The sequence below is a fragment of the Schistocerca gregaria genome, chromosome 4 (genome assembly GCF_023897955.1).
Source record: "Schistocerca gregaria isolate iqSchGreg1 chromosome 4, iqSchGreg1.2, whole genome shotgun sequence".
NCBI lineage: Eukaryota > Metazoa > Arthropoda > Insecta > Orthoptera > Acrididae > Schistocerca > Schistocerca gregaria.
In genome coordinates, this window is record NC_064923.1 from 130,697,774 (window position 1) to 130,722,802 (window position 25,029).

The following is a 25,029-nucleotide window of genomic DNA, read 5'->3' on the forward strand; positions in this document are numbered from 1 at the left end:
GTTTCTCCATTAAAATTGGGAGTAATTTAGTTTCTGGTTGTAGCTTTTCAACATTAAGAGTTGACTTATTTAGTAGTTATTTTACACATTATCTACCACTATCCTGCACCATGTTCCTTTAGTTTGACAATATAAAACATGGTAGAGGGATATTCAACATACTTTACTGACATCCCAGTACTGCCTATCAATGGTGTGTGTGTGTGTGTGTGTGTGTGTGTGTGTGTGTGTGTGTGTGTGTGTGGGAGGGGGGGGGTGGGGAGGGGCATGTCAGGGGTCATTGGAAGCATCTCCTTCCACTTGTCTGCTTTCACCTATGACATAATAGTGTTGTGTAGTATGATGTCACTGCCAGACAGTGTTTTTGTGTTGTTTCATGTTTGCAGATATCATTTTGTTGCATCTGATGGTGTAGAAGTACGGTACTGGGTTCATTTGAGTCTTCGTTGTCCATGTGATAACATGGGTTTACTTGGGTCTAGGTAATGTGAATTTGGAAATACGTGTTTTGTTTTTAGTGATTTGTGTATATATTAAAGGATGGATACGACTGACTATCTTTTCACCACATGTTGCTTTAGAGATGATAAGTTGTCGACTATAAAGGTTCTGCAGGTTTTTAGATTATCAGCAGATAATGTTAGGTGCCATGCTTATGGGCAGTACCTGAAGTTGGAGGAAGGTGGTATTGCTACGTCAGATGCATTTTTGTAGTAGAGGGGCTTGTGGAAGAGATGTTATGAAAACAATGGTATTCAGTTTAAAGATTATGACTCTCGCTTGCACTAATACCATAGAGGAGTTTGTTGGGGTGGGGGGGGTGGGGGGGAAGAGGTGCTCTTCCAACCTTCAATCCCATTTAGATGAGTATTGCTGATGGAAGAGCATCCCTGAGAATTTCCCCCCCCCCCCCCCCCCCCTTTCTATTAAGAGCTGTTGGGAGGGTGTATATACACCGAGATGTGACAGTATTGGGTTTCAGTGGGTGTGGAAGATAAGGTTGTAGGCACTGTTTGTGAGGTTGATGGAACCAGTTACAAGTGGGGGAAGGATGTGTTTAGATGTTACTTTGTTTCGTGTGGAGAGGACCGGTTATGTTGTTGAATTTTTTAAGGAGTGGTTGGTTTTGGTTTTTGATCGTTGCTTTTTTTGTGGGTTTTGTGAATTTTAGTGGTATCGTGTGGGTTGGAGCTGGTGTATTGGTGGGAAGTTGTGGGGGCTGGGTTGCTTTTGTATATATGTGTGAGTATGGGGGGGGGGGGGGGGGGGGAGGGGGGATCTGGGTGATTTTATTGGAGGCTTTTGCTGGTAGGTAATGTTTGTTTGGGTTTCATTCTATAAAAATTTCCATATTTTGTCTGTTTTGTTTTATTATTATTATTATTTTTAAAGATTTACTGAATATGAGGGTATTTAGGTTTTCGAGTTGTTGGAATTTTGGCATAGGTGGTTTTTTGTGAGTTATGTAGGTGTGTGAATTTTGTCGTCATGCTTTTTTTAAATTTGTGATCTACTTATGGGTATCAGGCACTTGAGCTATTTAGACTGAGTGAAGTGTACAATTCCTGTTAGTTTAGTGGCTGTAGCGCTATCTTGTAAACTGAGTTTTTCCTTCAATTTTGTGGATAATCTATGTGCGATGGTGCAGAGTTTTGTACTGATGTACATTTAGCTTGACACCATCCTATGTGCCCTACTTCCCACAGTTGTCCCCATTAGCTTAATTCTAATGCTGGAGTGAAACCTTCATATAACTTCATTTTGTTGATGTTTGTTGCAATGTGTTTGCAGTGACATCGTTGTTGTTGTCGTCTTCAGCCCAGAGACTGGTTTGATGCAACTCTCCATTCTACTCTATCCTGTGCAAGCTTCTTCATCTCCCAGTACCCACTGCAAAGTACATCCTTCTGAATCTGTATAGTGTATTCATCTCTTGGCCTCCATCTACGACTTTTACCCTCCACGCTGCCATCCAATACAAAATTGGTGATCCCTTGATGCCTCAGAATATGCCCTACCAACTGATCCCTTCTTCTGGTCAAGTTGTGGCACATTTCTCTTCTCTTCCATTTTATTTAATACTTCCTCATTAGTTATGTGATCTACAGTGATCTACCCATCTAATCTTCAGCATTCTTCTGTAGCACCACACTTCGAAAGCTTCTATTCTCTTCTTTTCTAAACTATTTATCATAGTGCTTTACATGCTATTGCCAGTCTACATTTTATATCCTCTCTACTTCGACCATCATCAGTAATTTTGCTCCTGAAATAGAAAAACTCATTTACTACTTTAAGCGTATCATTTCCTTATCTAATTCCCACAGCATCACCCGATTTAATTCGACTACATTCCATTATCCTGGTTTTGCTTTTGTTGATGTTCGTCTTATATCCTCCTTTCAAGACATTGTCCATTCCGTTCAGCTGCTCTTCCAGGTCCTTTGCTGTCTCTGACAGAATTACAATGTCATCGGCGAACCTCAAAGTTTTATTTCTCATCCATGGATTTTAATACCTACTCCGAATTTTTCTTTTGTTTCCTTTACTGCTTGCTCAATATACAGACAGAATAACATCAGGGAGATTCTACAACCCTGTCTCACTCCTTTCCCAACCTCTGCTTCCCTTTCATGTCCCTCGACTCATAACTGCCATCTGGTTTCTGTACAAATTGTAAATAGCCTTTCACTCCTTGTATTTTTCCCCTGCCACCTTCAGAATTTGAAAGGGAGTATTCTAGTCAACATTGTCAAAAGCTTTCTCTAAGTCTACAAATGCTAGAAACGTAGGTTTGCCTTTCCTTAATCTATTTTCTAAGATAAGTCGTAGGGTCAGTATTGCCTCACGTGTTCCAACATTTCTACAGAATCCAAACTGATCTTCCCCGAGGTCAGCTTCTACAACTATTTCCATTCGTCTGTATAGAGTTCATTATTTTGCAGCTGTGGCTTATCAAACTGATAGTTCAGTAATTTTCACACCTGTCAACACCTGCTTTCTTTGGGATTGGAATTATTATATTCTTCTTGAAATCTGAGGGAATTTTGCCTGTCTCATATATCTTGCTCACTACGTGGTAGAGTTTTGTTAGGCCTGGCTCTCCCAAGGCTGTCAGTAGTTCTAATGGAATGTTGTCTACTCCCGGAGCCTTGTTTCGACTTACGTCTTTCAGTGCTCTGTCAAACTCTTCACGTAGTATCATATTTCCTATTTCATCTTCATCTACATTCTCTTCCATTACCATAATATTGTCCTCAAGTACATCACCCTTGTATAGACCCTCTATATACTCCTTCCATCTTTCTGCTTTCCCTTCTGTGCTTAGAGCTGGGTTTCCATCTGAGCTCTTGATATTCATACAAGTGGTTCTCTTTTCTCCAGAGGTCCCTTTCATTTTCCTGTAGGCAGCATCTATCTTACCCCTAGTGATATACACCTCTACATCCTTACATTTGTCCTCTAGCCAGCCCTGCTTAGCCATTTTGCACTTCCTTTCGATCTCATTTTTGAGATGTTTGTATTCCTTTTTGCCTGCTTCATTTACTGCATTTTTATATTTTCTCCTTTCATCAATTAAATTCGATATTTTTTCTGTTACTCAAGGATTTCTACTAGCCCTCGTCTTTTTACCCACTTGATCCTATGCTGCCCTCACTACTTCATCCCTCAGAGCTACCCATTCTTCTTCTACTGTATTTAATTACCTAATGCTCTCCCTGAAGCTCTCTACAGCCTCTGGTTCTTTCAGTTTATCCTCATCCCATCTCCTCAAATTCCCACCTTTTTGCAGTTTCATCAGTTTTAATCTACAGTTCATAACCAACAGTCCACATCTGCACCAGGAAATGGCTTACAATTTACAACTTGGTTCTTGAATCTCAGTCTTACCATTATATAATCTATCTGGGACGTTCCACTACCTCCGGGCTTCTCCCACGTATACAACCTTCTTTCATGATTCTTAAATCACTATTAACTATGATTATATATTAAAAACAAAGATTCCAAGACTTACCAAGCGGGAAAACGCCGGCAGACAGGCACAAGAACAAAACACACAAACACACACACAGAATTACTAGCTTTCGCAACCGATGGTTGCTTCTTCAGGAAGGAGAGGGAAAGACGAAAGGATGTGGGTTTTAAGGGAGAGGGTAAGGAGTCATTCCAATCCCGGGAGCGGAAAGACTTCCCTTAGGGGGGAAAAAAAGGACAGGTGTACACTCGCACGCACACACACACACACACACACACACACACACACACACACACACACACACACATATCCATCCGCACATGCGGATGGATGTGTGTGCATGTGTGTGTGCGCGCGAGTGTACACCTATCCTTTTTTTCCCCCTAAGGGAAGTCTTTCGCTTCCGGGATTGGAATGACTCCTTACCCTCTCCCTTAAAACCCACATCCTTTCGTCTTTCCCTCTCCTTCCTGAAGAAGCAACCATCGGTTGCGAAAGCTAGTAATTCTGTGTGTGTGTTTGTGTGTTTTGTTCTTGTGCCTGTCTGCCGGCGTTTTCCCGCTTGGTAAGTCTTGGAATCTTTGTTTTTAATATATTTTTCCCATGTGGAAGTTTCTTTCTATTTTATTTACATCATTCTTAACTATGATTATGTTATGCTCTTTGCAAAATTATACCATGCTGCTATCTCTTTCATTCCTTACCCATACCATATTCATCTACTACATTTCCTTCTCTTCCTTTTCCTACTAACGAATTCCAGCTCCCCATGACTATTACATTTTTGTCTCCCTTCACCATCTGAATAATTTCTTTTATCTCATCATACATTTCATCAATCTCTTCGGCGCCTGCATAGCTAGTTGGCATATAAACTTTTACTACTGTGGTAGGCATGGGCTTCCCGTCTATCTTGGTCACAATAATGCGTTCACTATGCTGTTTGTAGTAGCTTACCCGTATTCCTATATTCCTTTTCATTATTAAACCTACTCCTGCATTACCCCTATTTTCTTTTGTATTTATAATCCTGTATTCACCTGACCACAAATCTTGTTCCTCCTACCACCGAACTTCACTAATTCGCACTATATCTAACTTTAACCTATCCATTTCCCTTTTTAAATTTTCTAATGTACCTGCCCGATTAAGGGATCTGACATTCCATGCTCCGATCCATAGAATACCAGTTTTCTTTCTCCTGATAAGAACGTCCTCCTGAGTAGTCCCCACCCGGAGATCTAAATGGGAGACTATTTTACCTCCGGAATATTTTACCCAAGAGGACACCATCATCATTTAACCACACAGTAAAGCCGCAAGCCTTCAGAAAAAATTACGGCTGTAGTTTTCCCTTGCTTTCAGCTGTTTGCAGTACCAGCACAGCAAGGCCGTTTTGGCTAGTGTTGCAAGGCAAGATCAGTCAATCACCCAGACAGTTGCCCCTGCAAATACTGAAAAGGCTGCCCCTCTTCAGGAACCACACGTTTGTCTGGACTTTCAACAGATACCCCAAGTTGTGGTTGCACCTATGGCACGGCTATCTGAATCGCTGAGGCACGCAAGCCTCCCCACCAACGGCAAGGTCCATGGTTCATTGCCATACTGTATACGCCAGAAGTAGACATATCCGCCATACTGACGACGTCCTGTGTCGAAACAGATGGGTGGAATCTGACAATTCCCTAATGGGGGGAGGAGAAGGTAAGAGAGAGAGAGGCCATGTTTAACACATTCTCTCCCATCCCCTCTTACCTTGAGAAAACATGTATACGAAATGATGTATTAAAAGCATGAGGATCCTTTAATGTGATAACTCCTAGACCATTTAGACTCTGAATCAAGTGCAGAAAAATATAATCTGTATTACAACACTTCATATAAGAAATGACGTATATCTGCAAATAAAATATTTGCAGTGGATAGTTTATACAAGAAAGTAGTTAAAATTAACATATGACAATATCAGTAAATAATAAAATTAGCCTTAATCGTACAGAAGTAAAACGTGTCTAAAATGTATTAATTAAAACTGCTGAATTTGCTACTTCAAAATTCACCTTTGATTAAAATGAAAAATCACCAAAAATTTATGTCCAGGTAGTGCTAATTATTGCTTACATATTTGAAACCTTGGTGAGCTTCGGCAAAGGCAACTGATTTTATAAAAACAACCTGGTATATTGTTATGGCTTGGTAGCAAAGATGGAATTTCTTATATAAAATCTTTGCACTTTAATGGAAGCTATAGGGTACTGCAACATACACTAGTTTATCTAAATTTACTTACAGATTACTATATCAGACTTGCTGAAGAAATCATTAATGATTTGCCTAGACAGGGAAATTACTACAGACTTTATGACATGTCTAATATTATTGTACTAAGAGGTCTTTGGATGAACAAATAAATAAATCAAATAAATAAATAAATCCAGTGACATTTTCAAATCTCAAACACCTATGATGTATACATGAAGAATGAAGCAACAAATGAAAATTTCAGTGATTTAGGGGGAATACCAAGTGGGTTGAGGTGCGAGTGGGAATTTGGATAAAGGAGAGAGTTGTTCTAGGGGTGAATTTAATCTCAAATCATACAGGACATGTCAATTCATGATCATATATTTCTCTGTAGAAATTTATGTTAGACCTGTATATCATACGTGTTAAGAAATAAAATATTTTCATTTTACCTTTGTTTTTGTAAATGGTAAAGTCCTACCTTGGCATACGTTTTGCTTTAAAGCTCTGGCTCCCTCTTTATGTATTCAAATTTAGTGCTCCCCCCCCCCCCCCCTGGCCCCCCCTCTCTCTCTCTCTCTCTCACACACACACACACACACACACACACACACACACACACACACACACACACACACACACACACACACACACACACACACACACACACACACGGGCTTCCTTAAAAAGAAAATACAAAATTTTTAATTTTTTTACTTAATTTTTTCTAATTTGGAAAGTAAAAGAATGCTATCTTCTGAGACACAACTGATATAATTATAAACAATATTGTCTCTGCTCCAGGTATCTGTATTACATAAATAGTTATTTCTAAATTTTTTTTAAAAAAGTCACATTTTTACAAGTTGGTTGGTTGGAGATGGGACAAAACTACGTGGTCATCAGGCCCTCCAACCTGTGATTAACTAAAACCGCTAAAATCCCACATTAAAAGAGGGAATTACAACATCCATAAAATGATAAACTACTGACAGGGAAGGAAGGAAAACAGCAGAAGACAAGTGAGGGGAAGAAAGTGACTAATGACAGGGGCATGAAAGAAGAAGCACAGGAGACAAGGGATGCTCAGGACATTACAGACACCATGAGGAAAGGAGTGGGAAGGTAGAGGACCGGCGTGAACCACCAAGCCCAGTTGAAGCCAATCCAGTCTGGGTGATGGGGGGAGCATGAAAGCCTGCCATCCCCTCCACTCACCAATAAGATGGAAGGCCCCTCCCTTAAATAAAATGATAAAAACCCCCATCACGAATAAAACATAAAATGAGATCCTCCGCTGAGGCATCGTCAGCCAACACCAGGGGTAGCAATTCTGGAAAGCTAAAAGTCCGCCGTAGGATGGCTAAGTTGGGGCGGTCCAATAAGATGTGAGCCACAGTCAACATCGATCCACGACAGAGAGGAGGGTCCTCATGGTGGAGGAGATAACCACAAGTCAAAAAAGTATGGCCGATGCAGAGCTGGCAGAGGCCTTATGAGAGGCCCATAAGAAGGACAGCCATGGAGTTGTAGAATCCTTTATTGCCCTGAGCTTGTTAGGCGAAGAAAGAGTGCTCCATTCTGCATCCTAAAGGCCCAAAACCTGACAACGTAATGCCGAGTGGAGGTTATTTCTGTAATGCCAATAGTGAGAGATGGCCTGGTAGTAGTTAATTTAGCCAGTCCATCGGCAAGTTCATTGCCAGGAATCCCAACATGGCCTGGGGTCCAAATGAAAACCACCGAGCATCCACTTTGAATGAAGAGAGAAAGGGAGTCCCGGATAGCGATGACCAACAGGTGATGAGGGAAGCACTGGCTGATAGTATGCAAACCGCTCAGTGAGTCACTACAGATAGTGAAGGATAGTCCTGAGCAGAAGGAGATACGGTCCAGTGCACGCAAGATGGCTACCAATTCTGCAGTAAAAACACTACAGCCATCTGGCAAAGAGCGAAGTTCCATGCGTCACACATAGGTGCGGCCGGCGACCATGGAGCCATCAGTATAGATCACTTCTGAACCTTGAAAGGAACTGAGGAGACAGGAGAACTGGTGGCAAAGAGCCATCGGAAGAACAGAATCCTTTGAATCGATTGTGAGATCAAAACAGAGTTGCAGCCAAGAGACGCACCATGGAGGGGTACATGCGTGAGTGGAGAAGAGAGTTGGTAAAGGCAAGTGCTGGAGCTCAGAAAAGACAGACTGAATGCGGACAGCCATTGTAAGCCCACATCGTGACCGCCGTTGTGGTAGGGTGATCTCCGTGTCTGGATGAAGGAGACCATAATTAGGATGCTTTGGGGTGCAGCGAATGTGGAGTGCGTAAGATATCAGCTGTTGCTGGCGCAAAACTCGCAGTGGCGGAATCCCCGCCTCTGCGAGAAGGCTAAGTACGAGATTAGTCCGGAAGGCACCAGTCGCAAGTCGGACCCCACAGTGGTGGATGGGGTCTAGGATCTACAGTGTCAAAGAAGGTGCAGAACCATAGACAGAACTTCCATAGTGTAAACGAGACTGGACCAATACTTGATACTATCGCAGGAGAACAGAGTGATCTACACCCCAGGTGGTATTGCACAGACACCTAAGAACACTGAGATGGAACCAACACGTCCCCTTCAGTTGGCGATGGGGAGGGAGCCATGTCAACAGGGCATCAAAGACCAGACACAAGAAGCGATGGGTGTCCACCACCGTGAGGGGTTGGCCATCGAGGAACAGTTCCGGAGGGGGATGGACTGTAAGGCGATGGCAGAAATGCATGATAAGTCTTGGCTGCCGAAAACTGAAAGCCATGGGGGAGAGCCCATGAGTGGGCCCAACAGATTGCTCCCTGTAGACAGCATTCTGCAGCGCTCATTATGGAGGAATAGAGGTAGATACAAAAATCGCCAGCATACAAAGAGGGGGACACTGTCAGCCCAACAGCTGTCATTAGACCATTAATGGCTATGAGAAAGAGAGGGACGCTCAGCACGAAACCCTGTGGAAGCCCATTTTCTTGTCGATGGGGACAGCTGTAGGAACAGCTAACCTGGACCCAAAAAGAGTGATAAGAAAGAAAATTACAGGTAAAAACGGGCAGAGTGCCATGAAGGCCCCATTTCTGAAGGGTGGTGACAGGTGGTGTCATAGGCTTTATGCAGATCAAAGAAGACTGCAAGGAGGTGTTGTCGATGGGCAAAAGCCGACCAGATAGCAGACACTAGGTGCACCAAGTTATCTACCATAGAGCGGCCACAGCGAAAACCACTGGGTCGATGACAAAAGGTTGCAGGATTCAAGGATCCAAAACAGCTGCCGACTCACCATGTGCTCAAGGAGCTTGCAGAGGGTGTTAGTAAAGCTAACTGGACAGTAGCTATCCAACTGAAGAGGCGGCTTCCCAGGCTTCAACACCAAAACAACAATACTTTCGTGCCACTGGGTAGGACATACTCCCTCATCCCACAGACGGTTGGAGAGTGTCAATATACGGCAGTGGCCAGCCACCGATAAGTGTTGGAGCATTTAGTTATGTATCCGATCTGGTCCAGGAGCTGTGTCAAGACAAAGGGCGAGGGCGCTGGCTAATTCCCACTCCCACGTAAAGATTATAGATTGCGATTGGAGTGGCCAGATGGACCCTGACAGCAATGGCTTCCAGAGTGGTATGGAGGGGGAACCCATTTATTAACAATATCCTTGCCGACCAAGGTGCAAACATCACCAGAAGCCCGCAAGGGGCCTAGGGCCAATTTGGTTCCTACAGAAAGTGTGGAACCAACGAAGGGTCAGTGAGTAACAATTGACAAAATGGGCCTCCTGGAGTGCAAGACAAGTGGCAGAGTAGAAGGAAAGAAGGGGCTGCAATTCTGAAAGGTGACGCATATATCCATTACAATTCCACTGGAGGATTCTCAAGCTGAAGTGGAAGTGATAGGACTGGAGTCAGTCACACCACTGAGTCGCTATGCGTCACCGATAAGGAGTAATATTCATATAGGTGGCGGCAGAGTCTGTTGGTTCATTGACTGTAGGATGGGAAGGCCAGAGGCCTTTCCCTTCTTCCTGCATTTCTGCTTCTTCTCTTGGGAAGGAAGAGAAGGGCAGACTTCAGCAAGGGCAGGCACGGAATTACACTGGGCAACCTTGGCGCCCACTGGCCGCAAGCCACGCTGCCAATGTGGAGCAGTAGATCGCTTTTCAGGAGGGTGCCAGGAAGAGGAGTCCTGGGAGGGAGCTCCAGTACCGCCAGCTGCCGAAGGAGGAGAGCACTTCTCTGGCGGGGGAGCAGCACCTGAAGAGGTGGGTATAAATAATGAGGAGGAAGGGGAATGGGAGATGGGGGAGGAGGGTGAAAGCATGGGGCGAATGCGGTGAGGCTGGGAAGAGGAGGGTGTAGTAGGGGGAATGGACATAACTGAAGCAAAAGTAGAGGTCAGACACGGGATGAGCTGGTCATATTTTTGACGAATCTCAGTGTAGGTGAGCCGATGTAAGGTTTTGTACTCTTGAATCCTCCTTTCTTTCACAAACACCGGGCACGTAGGAAAACATGGAGAATGCTGTCCATTACAATTTACACACATTGGCAGGGGAGCACAGGAACTACCCTGATAGAGGGGGCGCCCACAGTCACCGCAGAGGGGACCACTGGTGCAGCGGGAAGACGTGTGTCCAAACCTTAGGCATTTAAAACATCTCATCGGTGGTGGAATATAAGGTTTGACATCACACCGACACACCATTACCTTGACCTTCTCTGGGAGGACATCTCCCTCCAAGGCCATGATAAAGGCGCCCGTAGCGATGCGATCGTTTGGAGGGCCTCGCTGCACACGGCATATAAAACAAACCCCTCGCTGCTCGAGGTTAGCATGGAGATCCTCGTCAGTTTGCAGAAGAAGATCTTGGTGGAAAATAATGCTCTGCACCGAGTCCGCCCTAGTACCACCCAATCTGATCAGGGGCTCGCCCCATGGGCGCCACCCAGCCACAGCAAGGGCCGTCTGGCACAGCGGCCATTGCCAGGAGTTCTGGTGCCCCAAAATGATGAGCATCGACTCCTGGGAATACACGAGACGTTAACAACTCAGGTACTAGCAGTGTGATCCCTGTGGTTTCAGGGGGCTCAGCCAAGTGGGCACTTAACAGCCCCAGCACATGGACTGGCTACTGTGCTGGTGACCTAGCAGGAGGGAGGCCAGGGTGCAAAGGGAAAGGGGAGATTAACCTGCACCATGGAAGCTAGGTAGGGAGTTCATCCCCATATGGCTCCCACTGAACGGAATTTTTTTGGAAATGGAGATCAAACCCCAAGGGGACCAAAAATGACGAAAAAGAGATGGAAACAGCAAACTAAACAATAGCATAGAACAAAACAAAGCCAGGAGGATAGCCAAGTCAACACAAAGAAGTCCACTAAGAGGGAAAAGAGGGGGCAGGGACAAAAGAGCAAGGAGAGGGAGGAAGAGGAACAGGGATGGTAATGCAGCCTTCAAAGGAAAGGAGGCTGCAATAGCTCGGGGCCCTGTGCACGCCACACATGTACCCACAAAAAACCTGTGGGCCCCCTGGGGGGACCTATAAACCCCTATCACAAAACTTATGAAAATTGCACAATACTTTGTCTTGTTAACGCCTTAGTAGTTACTGCAAACAATGTGGACAATATTTTTCTGTGTAAAGTGTTACAAATTTTTCAACATTCTGCATATTTCGCATCCATAGAATTTCTACTGTAAAATCTGCAAGTTGGCAACACTGTTTCTAGCGCTCTTCTGTTTATACCCAGTGAGAATCTGCACATGAATCATTCTGCATACAGATTTGTGTTTTGTTTGGACATTTTCTTAGATACAATGTCAGCGAGGAAATATAGCAGTGAATGGGTGAGGTGCAAAGTCCATGGAAAAAAAAAAAAGAAAAAAAAAAAAGACACAAGAAGTTGGTGTTTAAGAAAAGTGAAAAGCACTTCACAATTGTGGGAAATCTGTCAGAGATATTCCTGAAATATGTTGGTCCTCTAGTAAATGTGTCACCATGACATCCATTGTGCAGCAATTGCTGCACTCATCACAAATAGAAATTTAGTGACAGCCCACCTGAACAATTGCCTTCACCTGAATGTGAAACTGAAGAATACAGTGCAGATGCTTATATTCCTGGGTGTAAAGTTACTGATGCATTGAATGTTGGCATTTCTATTGTAGCCCCTAATGCATCCCCACTTAAACACCCAGGCTACATAAGAAGCATAAGTAGATAATGGTACATACAAATACAAGTAGAAGAACTTGAAACAAGTTTTAAACAAGCAATATCTTCAAAACTTTGCGAAGTGTATAATGCAGAGGCACTTGGTGCAGAACCTGAAGATAAGTCACATGTACACCCAATGTGATGTATGGTTTCAAAATCTGAACACTGTTCTCTCTGCAGCTACCTATACTGAGAAGGTACAATTGCTGACATTGATACCAGATAGCTACTCCAAGTGGCAGATACGGAAATACATACCCACGTACTCACATTATTTAATTCCAAAAGCTTGTAAAATGAGGAATGAAAAAGGTATTTGGGCATGCCTAGGCTCCTACTGTGGGCATCTGTCACAAGATGATATGCTTAATGTTTCTCTGGAATACTTCTTAAGCGACGACAAAGACTGCAGCAGGCAGAGTCCTAATCAGGCTAATGTTATCTCTGTTAATGAAAATGGTGAAAACATTAAAAATTTATACAACAAGATCAGTAAGAGAAGCATATCTCCTAATAGAAAATGAGAACCCAAATTTCAAAATTTGTCTCATGAAATTCTAGCCCTTATGACCAAAATGGATAAAATGCCAGCCAGTGAAGGAAGTATGGACATGTATTTACTGCACTAATTTGAAACTTATAGGGAATAAGTGCACAGAGACAGATGTGTAAAGAGCTGCAAGAAAAATGTTGGTTGCAGGAATGTGCTGTATGTCCTGGTGCTGAAGGGATGACCGTTGAAGCATTAAACCTTAAGGATACAGACAGTGATGTAAGCTATGCATTGTGGGAGGGAGAAGAGGTGGTGAAGAAGAGAATGGAGCTAGCACAGTTCATTATAGGGGTTAAGCATTGACTCATGAAAGGAGTATCTCATCTTCATATCCAAAGGATTCAGATACAGGTCATAGCAGAAGTAAAATCAGTGACATCCCACAGTACTGACACACCAGTTCTTCATTTCGACTTTTCTGACAACTGGTCTGTTGCTTTACAGAACGAAGTTCAAAGTTACCACGGGCACATATCACAAGCAGAAATATTCATATGTGTTGCTCACTTCCTTGTAACATCACACTATTTTGCTAGTGTCAGTGACAGTCTCATTCATGACAGTACACATGCACACTATGCTGCCAGGATGATGATTGATGACATAGCATCTGGAGGCCATACATTTCCTAAACATGTGTATGTGACTGATGGTACAGCATCTCATTTTGAAAATGAGCTTTCAGCTCTATGAGCGTGTAAAACATGTACAAGAAATAGGTTAAAAAAGAATATTTTCAGCAAAAAAAGTGCATGTGATGGGGTAGGAGGTCTTGGTAAACATCTTGCAACAAGATATAATCTCCAGTAGGAAGCTGTTGATGCTACAAGAGATGCTATTCGATTTGTACAAATCATATCAAAATTATTACAAAACATGAAACCCTTACTCCTAAATGAAAGTACATCAGGGGAATTCCGATATAAGAGTGGCAGTCACTAAAACAAAAGTGGTTTTCTTAGTGGCGAGATCTGTTTACAAAACTTCAATTGCCAACTTTCTCTTCCAAAATGTGAACATATTTTGTTGACACCCACCTATGTAGGGAGAAATGATCATCATCATCATAAAGTAAGAGAAATCAGAGCTGAAAGGAAAGATTTAGGTGTTCCTTTTTCCCACACGCCATTTGAGGGTGGAATGGTAGAGAAGTAGTATTAAAATGGTTCAATGAACGCTCTGGCAGGCACTTAAGTGTGAATTGCAGAGTAACAATGTAGATGTAGAGTGATTTGCTATGAAGTCAGAAGTAGGAATTCAGTCTAGTCTTTGCTGCGTCGCATCTTTGAGAGCCATAGACATTACATGAACAGTTCTCATGAAATGCAGCCCATTACTGAGTGTGAAATGCAGAGAGAATACTTTAGAAGATGTTATTGAGAGCAACTTCATTTCTTATGATTATGGTGGGTGGGACAAATAATTACTGTCTCTCATAATGTGCAAAATACAACCGTCTCCTTGATGACACCTCATGGTATGGCTAATTCTTTCAAACGGTCATCAATAACAGATCAGTGTTCAGTTCCCATTTCTGAAGTACTACTCTTGTTGTATCATCCTTGTGCATCTGTAAATTCAGCGTAGCTACACAAGTTCAATGGGAAAAAAGATGAAAAAGAAATTTTGAAAATATTAACTCATCCCAACTGTGGGGTGTTGGTTGTTGTAGTGTAGGCAATTTTAATTCATGGAATGGCATAAAGAAGTAAAATTATGACAGATTACAATAAAAATTTATAAATAATATCAGAAACAGAAAAATGTATATACAAATCTGTTTCCTATATGTCCCAATTCATTTATAAAATGCTTGAACAAAATGAATAATTTTTTCCCCACTCACTTGTACAGCTGTAAAATAATTATTTTGACTACAGTGTACCAGTTTTGCATTACTTTTTCTCAAAATTGGCAGTCAGTTTCAATTCTTAAGCATCCAGGATTAACATGGAGATTAGACAGGTCTAACATATAAATTTTCCAATTATGCCCCTCAAAATATTGCCCACTCTGAACCTTCCACAAATACAATCACCAACTAGCATACGAACATACCACACAATTTTTAGAATATTCAGAATAGGTGTTTTACAGAAAATAGTTTGTAAAGAATCAAAAAATTTCAGATTATCTAATCTTTATGTACAAATATTTTGACAGTATAAGAATTTCAGGCATTTATGTCATGGATGACAGTTTGCAGTCTTTTAACTATAATTTCTCAAGGCAGGTAACATCCTGTGACTATTCATATTCTCAAAACACAATTTTGAAGTTTGCTAGAAGTTGCAGCTGTTATCAGTTAATTTTCGCAATTAAAAATGAACAAATTTCAGAAGTGTGAGTGTGTGTTAATAATGTCTGATGGTACTGTGAACAAGTCAAGAGTGAATGTGTCACATCAATATATATTAGAGATCTGAAATTATTTTTAATAAAACCCTAGGGTAGTAAGTCAGTTTTGCAAAGTCAGTGTGCCAGCGTGGTATAATGGTTAGTGCATCTGCCAACTGAGCAGGAGACCCGGGTTCAAATCGCAGCATTGGTATAAATTTTCATTTGATGCTTCAGTCTGCATACATACATCAAAGAATCGAAACAAATTTGAATGGTTGAGTTCATAATTTTCCATGACCAAAACGAATAAAAAATATTTCAAAATCATACTGTCTAGCATTTGCTATGACAACTTCATAACTTCTCTATCCCGTTTTGTTTATCTTTGTCGATGGGCAGGCAGTGAAGCTACTAAACTATTAGACTCCAGCAGCATTACCTAGGAACAGAGCTATGTCAGCAATAGACACTTGACATCTCTTCCATAAAATGTTGTTGTTAATACCTACTACTAATAAAACCGTATTGACTGCGCACACTCCAACAAACTGTACAAGTTCATGTGCAGATATGCCTCAGGAAATTAAAGTGCAAACTATAGCCTAAACAGCCTGCCAAAACACCCACTTAATGGTGGGTTCATTATCAGTATAGTCACTGACAGAAAGTTAATCTTGGCGTTGAAAGTTGTTGCTTGTGAACAGGACTTACCTCACTGGGTTTGAATGAAATCTGATTTCCCAACTTAACATAAAAATGTGTGGAATGGATTTGAACTTCAAAATCTCAAATAGAAATGTCAGAGCTCCAGCATCATTAGCAACCTTGTACACCCCTAGCACAATCACAAAAAATATTGTTTGACCACACTGCACTGATTCATTCCTAAAATACGGTGCAACACATTTGTTACCAGTGTCACTGCACTATCAGTGTTTGCACATTATCTAAACACATGGAACACTGGATCTACCTGTAGTCTGATACACACAGCATTGTATGGAAAGTAAAAACATAAACCAATGAACACAAATAACTTACCATTTCATAAAATTGGGCCAATCGAAATATAAACAGAATTGAGGATTTATTGAGTTGGAAGCCAAGAGATCCTTACTTATACTACATAACACAATGGTGTACAATGGAGGGGAGGGGAAAAAAAGCTATGTCACCTACATCATCAATACCAAAAAGAAGAAAACATTATCGAGAAGGAACAAACGTAACACTAAATGAATAAATCCCTATCCCTACATATGTGTACATAAGTGTGCACGTTATGTTCCATTACAGTTACAGGTATCTTATAATTTACTGATTGTTAGCATCCTTTATTATTGTACTATCATGATAAAGATCAATGCTAACGACTGTGATTTTTAGTAATGAGTTTGTGACAGTATTTTGTAAATTGTGTTGAAATGCAATGCCATTTGGCATTATTTACGATGACCGTAGTTAAACTGTAAATATATGCCGTGGACTTTTACTATTTGTACCACACACAAACAACAGCTGTAAGGTATACGCAAAGGTCGATGAATACACGATGAGGGTAGATACTCCTAAACAAATGTTCACGCTAAACGTGTATGTTACACTTTCAACGACGTCATAAACAGTCGATGTGTAATTTCTATTTCGAGTCAGTTACGAAAACTGTTAAACGAAAGAAGACTCTCTCTGAGGACTCAAAGTACTTCACTGAATTGCCTTTCGCACGATATAAAATCATTATTTATCACGTCTGCTGCAACACACAGTCGCAGAACTGATGTGAACCATTTACACAGCGTAACAAATTAATCTCCTTAAATAATTAACGCTTCCCACTCCTGAAAATATCTCTGTATGGGCGGTGGCGGTAAACAAATTCTGCAATGCATATGAAACTTCCACGGAAAACTAACCCAAAAATTCAAGTCTCTGCGTTCCTCTCGGGTATGAAGGCAGATGTGAATAAATAAATGTTATTAGTAAACATACCATACGTCCTCTTCTAGTAAGTGGTGTTTCCAAGCACCGAAACAAGAAAAAGCTTAAGTTCAACCCTGAGACTGGAACTGAACTTTACCATATAAATACCACTATTAAATTTTGTCACATTTTTGTTCAAATAAAAATTTGAAAGCTGTTTCAACAGCAGCATTCAAATATACCCGAATCTGTAACACAGCAACTTAATCACTGATTTAATGCTGATGTTTATAGGTTATGTTCGGGATGCGGTAAATTTCCACACTACTTCATGCACGATCGCAAAAGCTTCCATTTGAGATCTATAACTTCCAGTGGCACAGATGATGGATCTTATTTATCATAATATTACACACCATTCGGAAGAGTCGAAACTACCACTTGAAAAAATGTTTTCCGATCCCTCGTTGCTCATTCTTCACACACTGTTTGAAGGCACACAGTACTGTTTTTGTCTGTGTTCTAATGTCACAGAACTCCACAGGATCTCTTCAGGTAGATCGATGCAAAGTACTTCATTTCGACAGCCAGAAGTTCACTAACATATTTTCTACTCAGACTCTTCCATTTACCTATTGTTATACACGTTGTGTAAATAACCATTTGACTTAAATTAGGCCTGTAACATTTACAAAAATATTAAAACACCAATTTCTACGAACAAGTAATATACAACAGGCACATGTAAAAGAGAGTCATTAAAAGCTGTTATTGAACTCACGGTCAGTGTTGCCTAAAAGCTAAAATAAATAAAGAATATATAATAAAGATAATGTTTAAAAATGTACACTGATAAATTCAAACAGACAGGAAATTATTACAACGTAGCTAGAAAGATAATGAAACGCAGTGTATCAATTTTCTTCATAGTATACTATTTTCGGCATGCTTGTTCTGGGAATCATTTGACATGTGCTAGAACAGCTTATTTCGTTTATATTGAAATTAAAATGTTATTTTCGTGTTTAAAATACTGATGGTGTCACAGCAGAATTTATTTTTATGTTCGTATGTGCTTTTATTTACACATACATCACGAGAGGTGTTGTGGCTGTGCACTGCTTTTATTTACACATAGATCACGAGAGGTATTGTGGCTGTCCACCTTTCAAATATATACTTTGGCTTTCTGGAGGCATTTGGCTTTCCTGAAGGCATTGATACGCGGTGTGCGCACGAATGTTAGTGAGCGCCGCGCTATTGCAGTGGGCAACTAGGGAGAGAAAACAGACAGACTGTGCTGCACGCCCAGCTGCCAAATGTCTTGCTGCTCTGCTCACAATAAAGGCGGATTGTCGCGTTACCTGCATGGCGAAGCAAGGTCTAGCTAAATGCCGTGATAGCGAAGATGATAAAACGCATCAGGGAGCCCAAGCTGCAGAAAGCACCGACGAGCGAATGCAAGAACAAAAGGAGGTAAATGACCGCAGTACAATCATACGTTCCCTGAACATTCCGTGCATAGGTGACACGTCGATAGAGCTGCACGATTGGCGATTGCAGCGCTGCGCTGCAAGTTCTGAGTTGTTGTCCAGTCTGTAGACTCCGACACCATAGTCAAGCTGCAAGCCCCGACGAACATGGGCGACTACATGACACTGGAGAGCACTACAGCAGCCCACATCGCTGATGAGTCCGGCGAGAAGACAGCTTTGCAACCCCGACACGTGAAGACAACCAAGGCACTTCCGAGGGGACTGCCACAGATATAAGCGAGAAGGAAGTCCAGGATGGACTGAGGCAAGCAGGTTTTCACAATGCAGCAATCAAGTTGCACAATTTGACGATCAAGATGAAGCCGCACTCTTCATTGTCGCTGTGCATGAAGCAATTGACGATGACGAAGTATACGCAGTTAGGAAGCTTCTAGGCTTCCCTGTCGAGATAGAGGCTCTCCCCACCAGCCTTGACGCATCACTCCAATGTTACAGCTGCCAGGAAGAAGGGCATGTGGCGAAATACTGCCACAATGCCGCAAGATGCATTAAGTGTCCAGGGCTGCACGACAGCTGCATTTGTCCCATCAGCAGAGACGAACAGCCGTCGTGTGCCCGCTGAGGAGGTCTACAGACACGACAGCAACAGCCCGCACCCATGGGCGGCAGGCCGCCCACGCCACAAGTGAGAGTGATGGAGGACAGGGTGGTGTGGGTGGCCCCGTGCCGCTGAGCTGGTACAGTCGGCGCCTTCACGGCGAACAGTAAATATCGTCGCCACACTAGAGAATGTCACTGCACCAAAGACCGGCACTACAGCAGGCCACAAAAAAGGCGACCACCACCATTCCAACATCGACGCAGCTCTACAGGAGGCCTAGAGCCTTTTTAGGATGGCGCTCCATGTGGAGATGGGGGCTGCCTGCCTCCTCTTGCGAGAAGCATGCCTCCACTGGCCGCTACTGCAGCCGAGGGCGGCGCAAAAGATATGCCGTCGTGTAACGTGATGGTCTTCCAAGCAGAAGACCACTCCATGAAGAACCAAGATATACAAATCAACAGGAAGAAAAAGATTACGATGGGAAACTGCGCCACACAAACGACGAACGGCGTCAGAGAAGATGCGCAAACACACACCTAGAGAGAAGCACAAATATAGGAGTTTGTCACCTATCAGAGAAATCTGATAGACGGACGGCGCCATATTGGACCTGACAGTTCCAAATGTGAAGGAGCGAGCTGACGACCAACGCAGCTGGCTGGAGGGTTGGAAGAAGAAAGAGCAAGAAAAAAAGGAACGTGAGATGAAGATGGAAGAAAGCAGGCACTGTGATGGCTGCAGCAGTGGCAACAGCACACACTTCTGTTTGGCCACTTACGAATACCGCTGCTGAGTGACATGACGCAGGATGGCAACGCCAATGTAGACGAACTCAGATGTACACAACCTAGTGCATCCAAAGCAAACGTCCTAGGAAAGGGAAAAAATGGCAACACCAGCAGCTCTGCCCAAGTTTTGCAGATTTTCCTTGGGCCATAAGGTGATTACCAGAGCTGTCCCCAAAATTATTTCAAATAAATTCACAGTTCGAAAAATTAAGCTCCTACTTTTTTTGCAAGAGATAAAAAATAAATGAAATTCCCTAAAACCACATGGCTGGAGAGCGTGCAAGCATACCTTAGAAAACCTGCACCTCTGCCTCCCTCAGAGAGGAGGATGAAGCTCTGGAAAAAAAAGGCATCATGGTATTATGACTGCAGCAGCCATTCTAACAGATGAATTAAGCAGGAACTATTTATGTTTTTCTGTTGGTTCATTCATTGTGAATTTGGAGAGTATTGCTGTTTTCCTGTTCTTTGGTAGTGACAAGCTGCCCACTTAATACTCATTATTTACGATGCAGTGTATAGTAAAAAGAGTACTAAAAAGCTCCACTAATGCTATGTAAGTGTGCTGGTTGTGTGAAGTTTCTAATTTGTGCGAAAAATTACAATTCAGTGCCAGGAAGTAACTGAAACACCAGCAGAAATACGCCTGGACAAGTATCAGAATATATTTCATCTGCACATGTGCTTAATTTAAATACATTCTTGTTTGGAAAAGAAGTCTCCTAAAATAATTTGCTTATAAATTTTATATTATACTTCATATGCAGTATTATTTTATTGTGGTGATTTCATTCTCCTCTTGATCTTCTTGAACGTATGAGTTGTTGTCTGTTGCATTCTTTACCAGAATAAGTTCCTGTTTAGCATTCAGAACAATTCGTCACATCTTCAAAGTATCCCATAAACAAATTTAGAGATATACACACAGTAAGTCTCTTGTACTTTCCCACCGTTCTACACACTGGTTCATCTATGAACCATCCAGCATTTGCTGCATCGTTCAGATCTGAGGCAGAATCTGAGACATAAGTTTTCAGAGTTGATGTTATGCCTACATTATGTGTACATCCACTCGCAACCCCATTAAGTTCATATTGTATCTCATGAAACAGGAAGACTAAAGCATTACGTGTAACTTTGGATGCCACTGTAGTAGTACCATTCATTTTCGTAAATGACCCATCAACACATGAAACGCTTACATGAGTGGGTTAAAACGTCTTTGTTTCTGATGGCAACCCTAATTTCATTGTCCTTGTTAAATGTGATTGATGCATAAGGTTTGTATGAGAAGTATTCCTGGTGTATAATATGCTCGGCATATTCCACCAGGCCAGTTATATCGAACAATGTCACTGTGAGGTTTCAGATCTACTGATTTAAGAAACTCATAGTCTGCATGTGTTGCTTGCTTTCTGTTGTGAAGTGTCACGTGTTCATTGCGCATGTTGGTTTTATAGCTTATGCCCATCCTGTCTTTGTTGACAATGCAAAGACACAGGGAAGCTGCTGTGAGTACCAGCTCGCTGAAGGTCGCGGTTACCACTTTTGGTCTCCCAGCAAAATGGGGTCTTCATTGTCACTGCATGTCATTATCGGGTCCACTGCAGTTCCTGGCCAGTTGACGGTCGTTACCACTACCGGGTCCCTGTAAGTTCTGCTTTAGATGTAGTCACACAATGATTTCCTCGCCATGAAAGTCGATGAGTTGGTTATTATGATTCACATACTCAGTTCCAGATAGTCCAATGTCTGAACTGTTACTCAGAGGTAAATAGCGTTGGTAGGGGTCTCAACGATCTTACAACCTGTTCTAGCTGGTGGGAAGAACCAATAAATTCTATGAATCAATCTCTTGTTGAGGTAAGCGTTTGTTGCAGTGTTAAACTCCACACGGATTGTACTGACAGGAAGTATATCCACTGACTGGTTAGATCTGTAAAATTTATTAGGGTTCTTCTTCGAAACTTGTCCTTTTGGAAATACAGTAATTGTACTATTGAACCTTTCTGTTCAAAGTTAATCACAGCATTCGGTGTCTGTTTCATACTGAAGTGTATTGATGTTTGCATGTAGCACAGTCCCTTTTCCATACCGTTTTAGAACGTCGTTTAAATGGTCAATATTGTATGCACCAGGTTCTATTTCCACAATTTCTCTTCTACCATTAGTTTCCAGACCTAATTTATTGTTAGAGTCTGTGATATTCGGAATGCTGTTGTATGTCTCCAGTCCAGTCAGCACGATACTTCACTCCCTGTTGCTTAAAACAGTCAGTGGAAAGTAATCCATGCGTAATACTCACGATCGTTGTGTCCAAGTCAGAGTATACGACATTGCATCTGAACCTCAACTGATGAGCGGATGTTTAACGCACATCCTTATATATTCTTCTTCATAAACGTTAGCATGAGCATGATGCACAGATGGCCACACATAGAACACACATCATCTGTCGGCGAAGCATTTTTGTAATTCTTCTGGAGGCTGCAGGTCTCCAAATGAGCCAAAATAATGGATGTTACTTGTTTTTCGCTTATAATACACCATCCAGTTGGTTCCTGATCCCACAGAATCGAAATTCACAATTCCACAATCTCTGAATTTCTTCATAGTCTTCAATAATGAATCCCACATAAAAACACCACATAATCTTGGAATGATGAATTTTTTTGTTAACAAACTTGAGCAGACCTGTATTTATAAACGGTTTATGTGGTAGGACAGCTAACGGGCTTGTTTTGGTTATGAAAAGACCTACTCCTTCTTGTATGGTTTCAGATATAGTCATTTCCCAAAGGCTCCTTCTTCCATCACACAGTTAAGTCTTCTTGCCTCTTCTAGATACTCCTGGGAGTTCTGTGCATTCTTAACTGTTCTGGCAACAGAGATCTACGAGGGCAGGAAAGAGGAAAGGGATAATTCTGCCTGTTGTCTTGGATATCAGCAAAACCCAAGTGCTTTAACCGGTCCTTTATGCCTCAGAGCGCTTGTAGCTGCATACATCGCTGTTACGATACAATTTTTAAATGCTCCTGTACTGGCTTCTTCTTCTTCATTGTTGTCTTCTTTTTCTCGTTCATAACTTGCTTGAAATCACATTCAAGCCCAATTTTATCATGTATGGTTTGACCAACTACAAATGCTGTAATAAGCTGCCCTATACCAGTATCCTTTCTTGCATGTATTGCCTTGGCTTTATTAGCCAAAATTCGATCTAAAATTTGATGAGGAGATCTTCATGTTTTGCATATGCAACGTCATGTTCCAAACGCGCCTCATCAAGTGGGTTAATCCTCTTATCACTACGAGCCAAACTTTTTGAAGTTTTGTACTAGGTCGACAGTAATTATAGCCAAAAATGTGCACTTCAGCTGGAAATTTGGCGAGAATACCGCCGTATCCTATTGTGCGTGTCACACTACTGTGTTGGTTGTGTTCCGTGAACCTTATTATACAGCAGATCGTCAGTGACAATCCAGCTGTTATGATTGCAGGAAAATCAAGCCATTAAACTAGTGCCCTATTCCCTCAACATTTTATGACACCCTCTTTGAGAAACACTTGTGGTTCTGAGCTCTTCTGCATTTCCACTGTGTGAAAAGGTCCTGAAATTTCAGTGGCCCTCCCATTCTGTAAGATGTAAGGTCTGAGATTTGCTCTTTGCACTTTGGAAACTACGAATATCTCACCTGACCGGCATGGGAGGTATGACTTCTCAAATGCTATCTTGTGTTTGGAGATACATACAAAATCGCCCACACTGAATATCTCTTTGAGTGGGCCCAGCATTTTAATACAATAATATATCGTATCCATTATCACTAACAACAATTTGGCTCATTTTTATTGTACTGTTTGGCTCGATTATATTTGCAATAAGTTCTGGAAGGATATCCATCCATTTGTATGAACTGCAAAGATTAAAACACATCCTCATTTGGCCTTTTATTGTTCTCTTCAGATGTTCCACAGTACTCGCCTGCAGGTGGATGACTGTTGAGCAGTGATCTATTCCATGCCACTGCATCATGATCTTGAGATGCCTATTGTAAAATTCTGTTCCTTGATCAGTATGAAGGTTGTCCAGGCATTGACTTGTCCGCATCTGCAACAAACACTTGAGCACCTCCACGACATCGCTCCCCATTTTTGTTTTAACAGGTAATGTCCAGGCAAATTTGAATTATGTATCAATAACATTCAAATACAAACCTTTAATCATAACACACCTACGAAGGTATGTGTTGGATGCTGGTTTGTGCAGCTGTAGAACTACTGTCTCCATACTTATTCAAAGATACCTCTCTGTCTAAGCTCGGAGGTTTCTGAAACAACCTCATTCGAATGAGCGAATGAGGAGTATTACCAGCAGCAGCTGATGTCATGAGCTGTTGCAGTCAATCTATTAGCTCATTTGGATAATTGTAGACACATACAGTGGAGGCTGATTGCTGACTCTTTTATGTTGGATGTCAATACCATCACCAGTGCTATATCGAGCATCTACTACGTTTTTATAATGGTTCTGTATGTCGCACTGCAGCAGTTTCCCACTTTCCTATGTACAGGGATCAGTTGCAGTGTTTCACCGTACATCTCCAGATCTTTGGAGGAATAATTTAGAGTTTTTGTGGGATTTGCGGAATGAGGTCAATTAGACCAGTTACTCTTTGAAATTCCCCATCACCTACTTGCACTGTTCTTTTCTTTTAAACTTATAGGCTGTATGGGCAATGTGGATAGTTTTTCACCACGGATACCGAATGTTTAGTCTAACCTAGCATCGCTATGATGGTTAATGAAGTCAGCAACACTGTCGTCATTGTGCAATTTCACTGAAAGTTCATTGAGAGGTTCAG

The 25,029-nt window shown here is 41.8% G+C and overlaps 1 protein-coding gene across 3 annotated transcripts in view; it reads right to left on the minus strand.

Moving 5' to 3' along the window:
• The window catches only part of LOC126266600 (arginine/serine-rich protein PNISR), a 38,081-nt gene extending 20,026 nt beyond the window's left edge, over positions 1–18,055 (minus strand). The window contains exon 1 of one of the 3 annotated variants that reach the window (XM_049970922.1): positions 17,699–18,055. In XM_049970922.1, the coding sequence (XP_049826879.1) occupies positions 17,699–17,701 (3 nt within the window). In that variant the 5' untranslated portion in view covers positions 17,702–18,055. Of the gene's footprint in view, positions 1–17,351 lie in introns of all 3 variants that reach the window. The other 2 variants (XM_049970920.1, XM_049970921.1) reach the window with 2 other exon arrangements.
• Between the last annotated feature and the right edge of the window lie 6,974 nt (positions 18,056–25,029).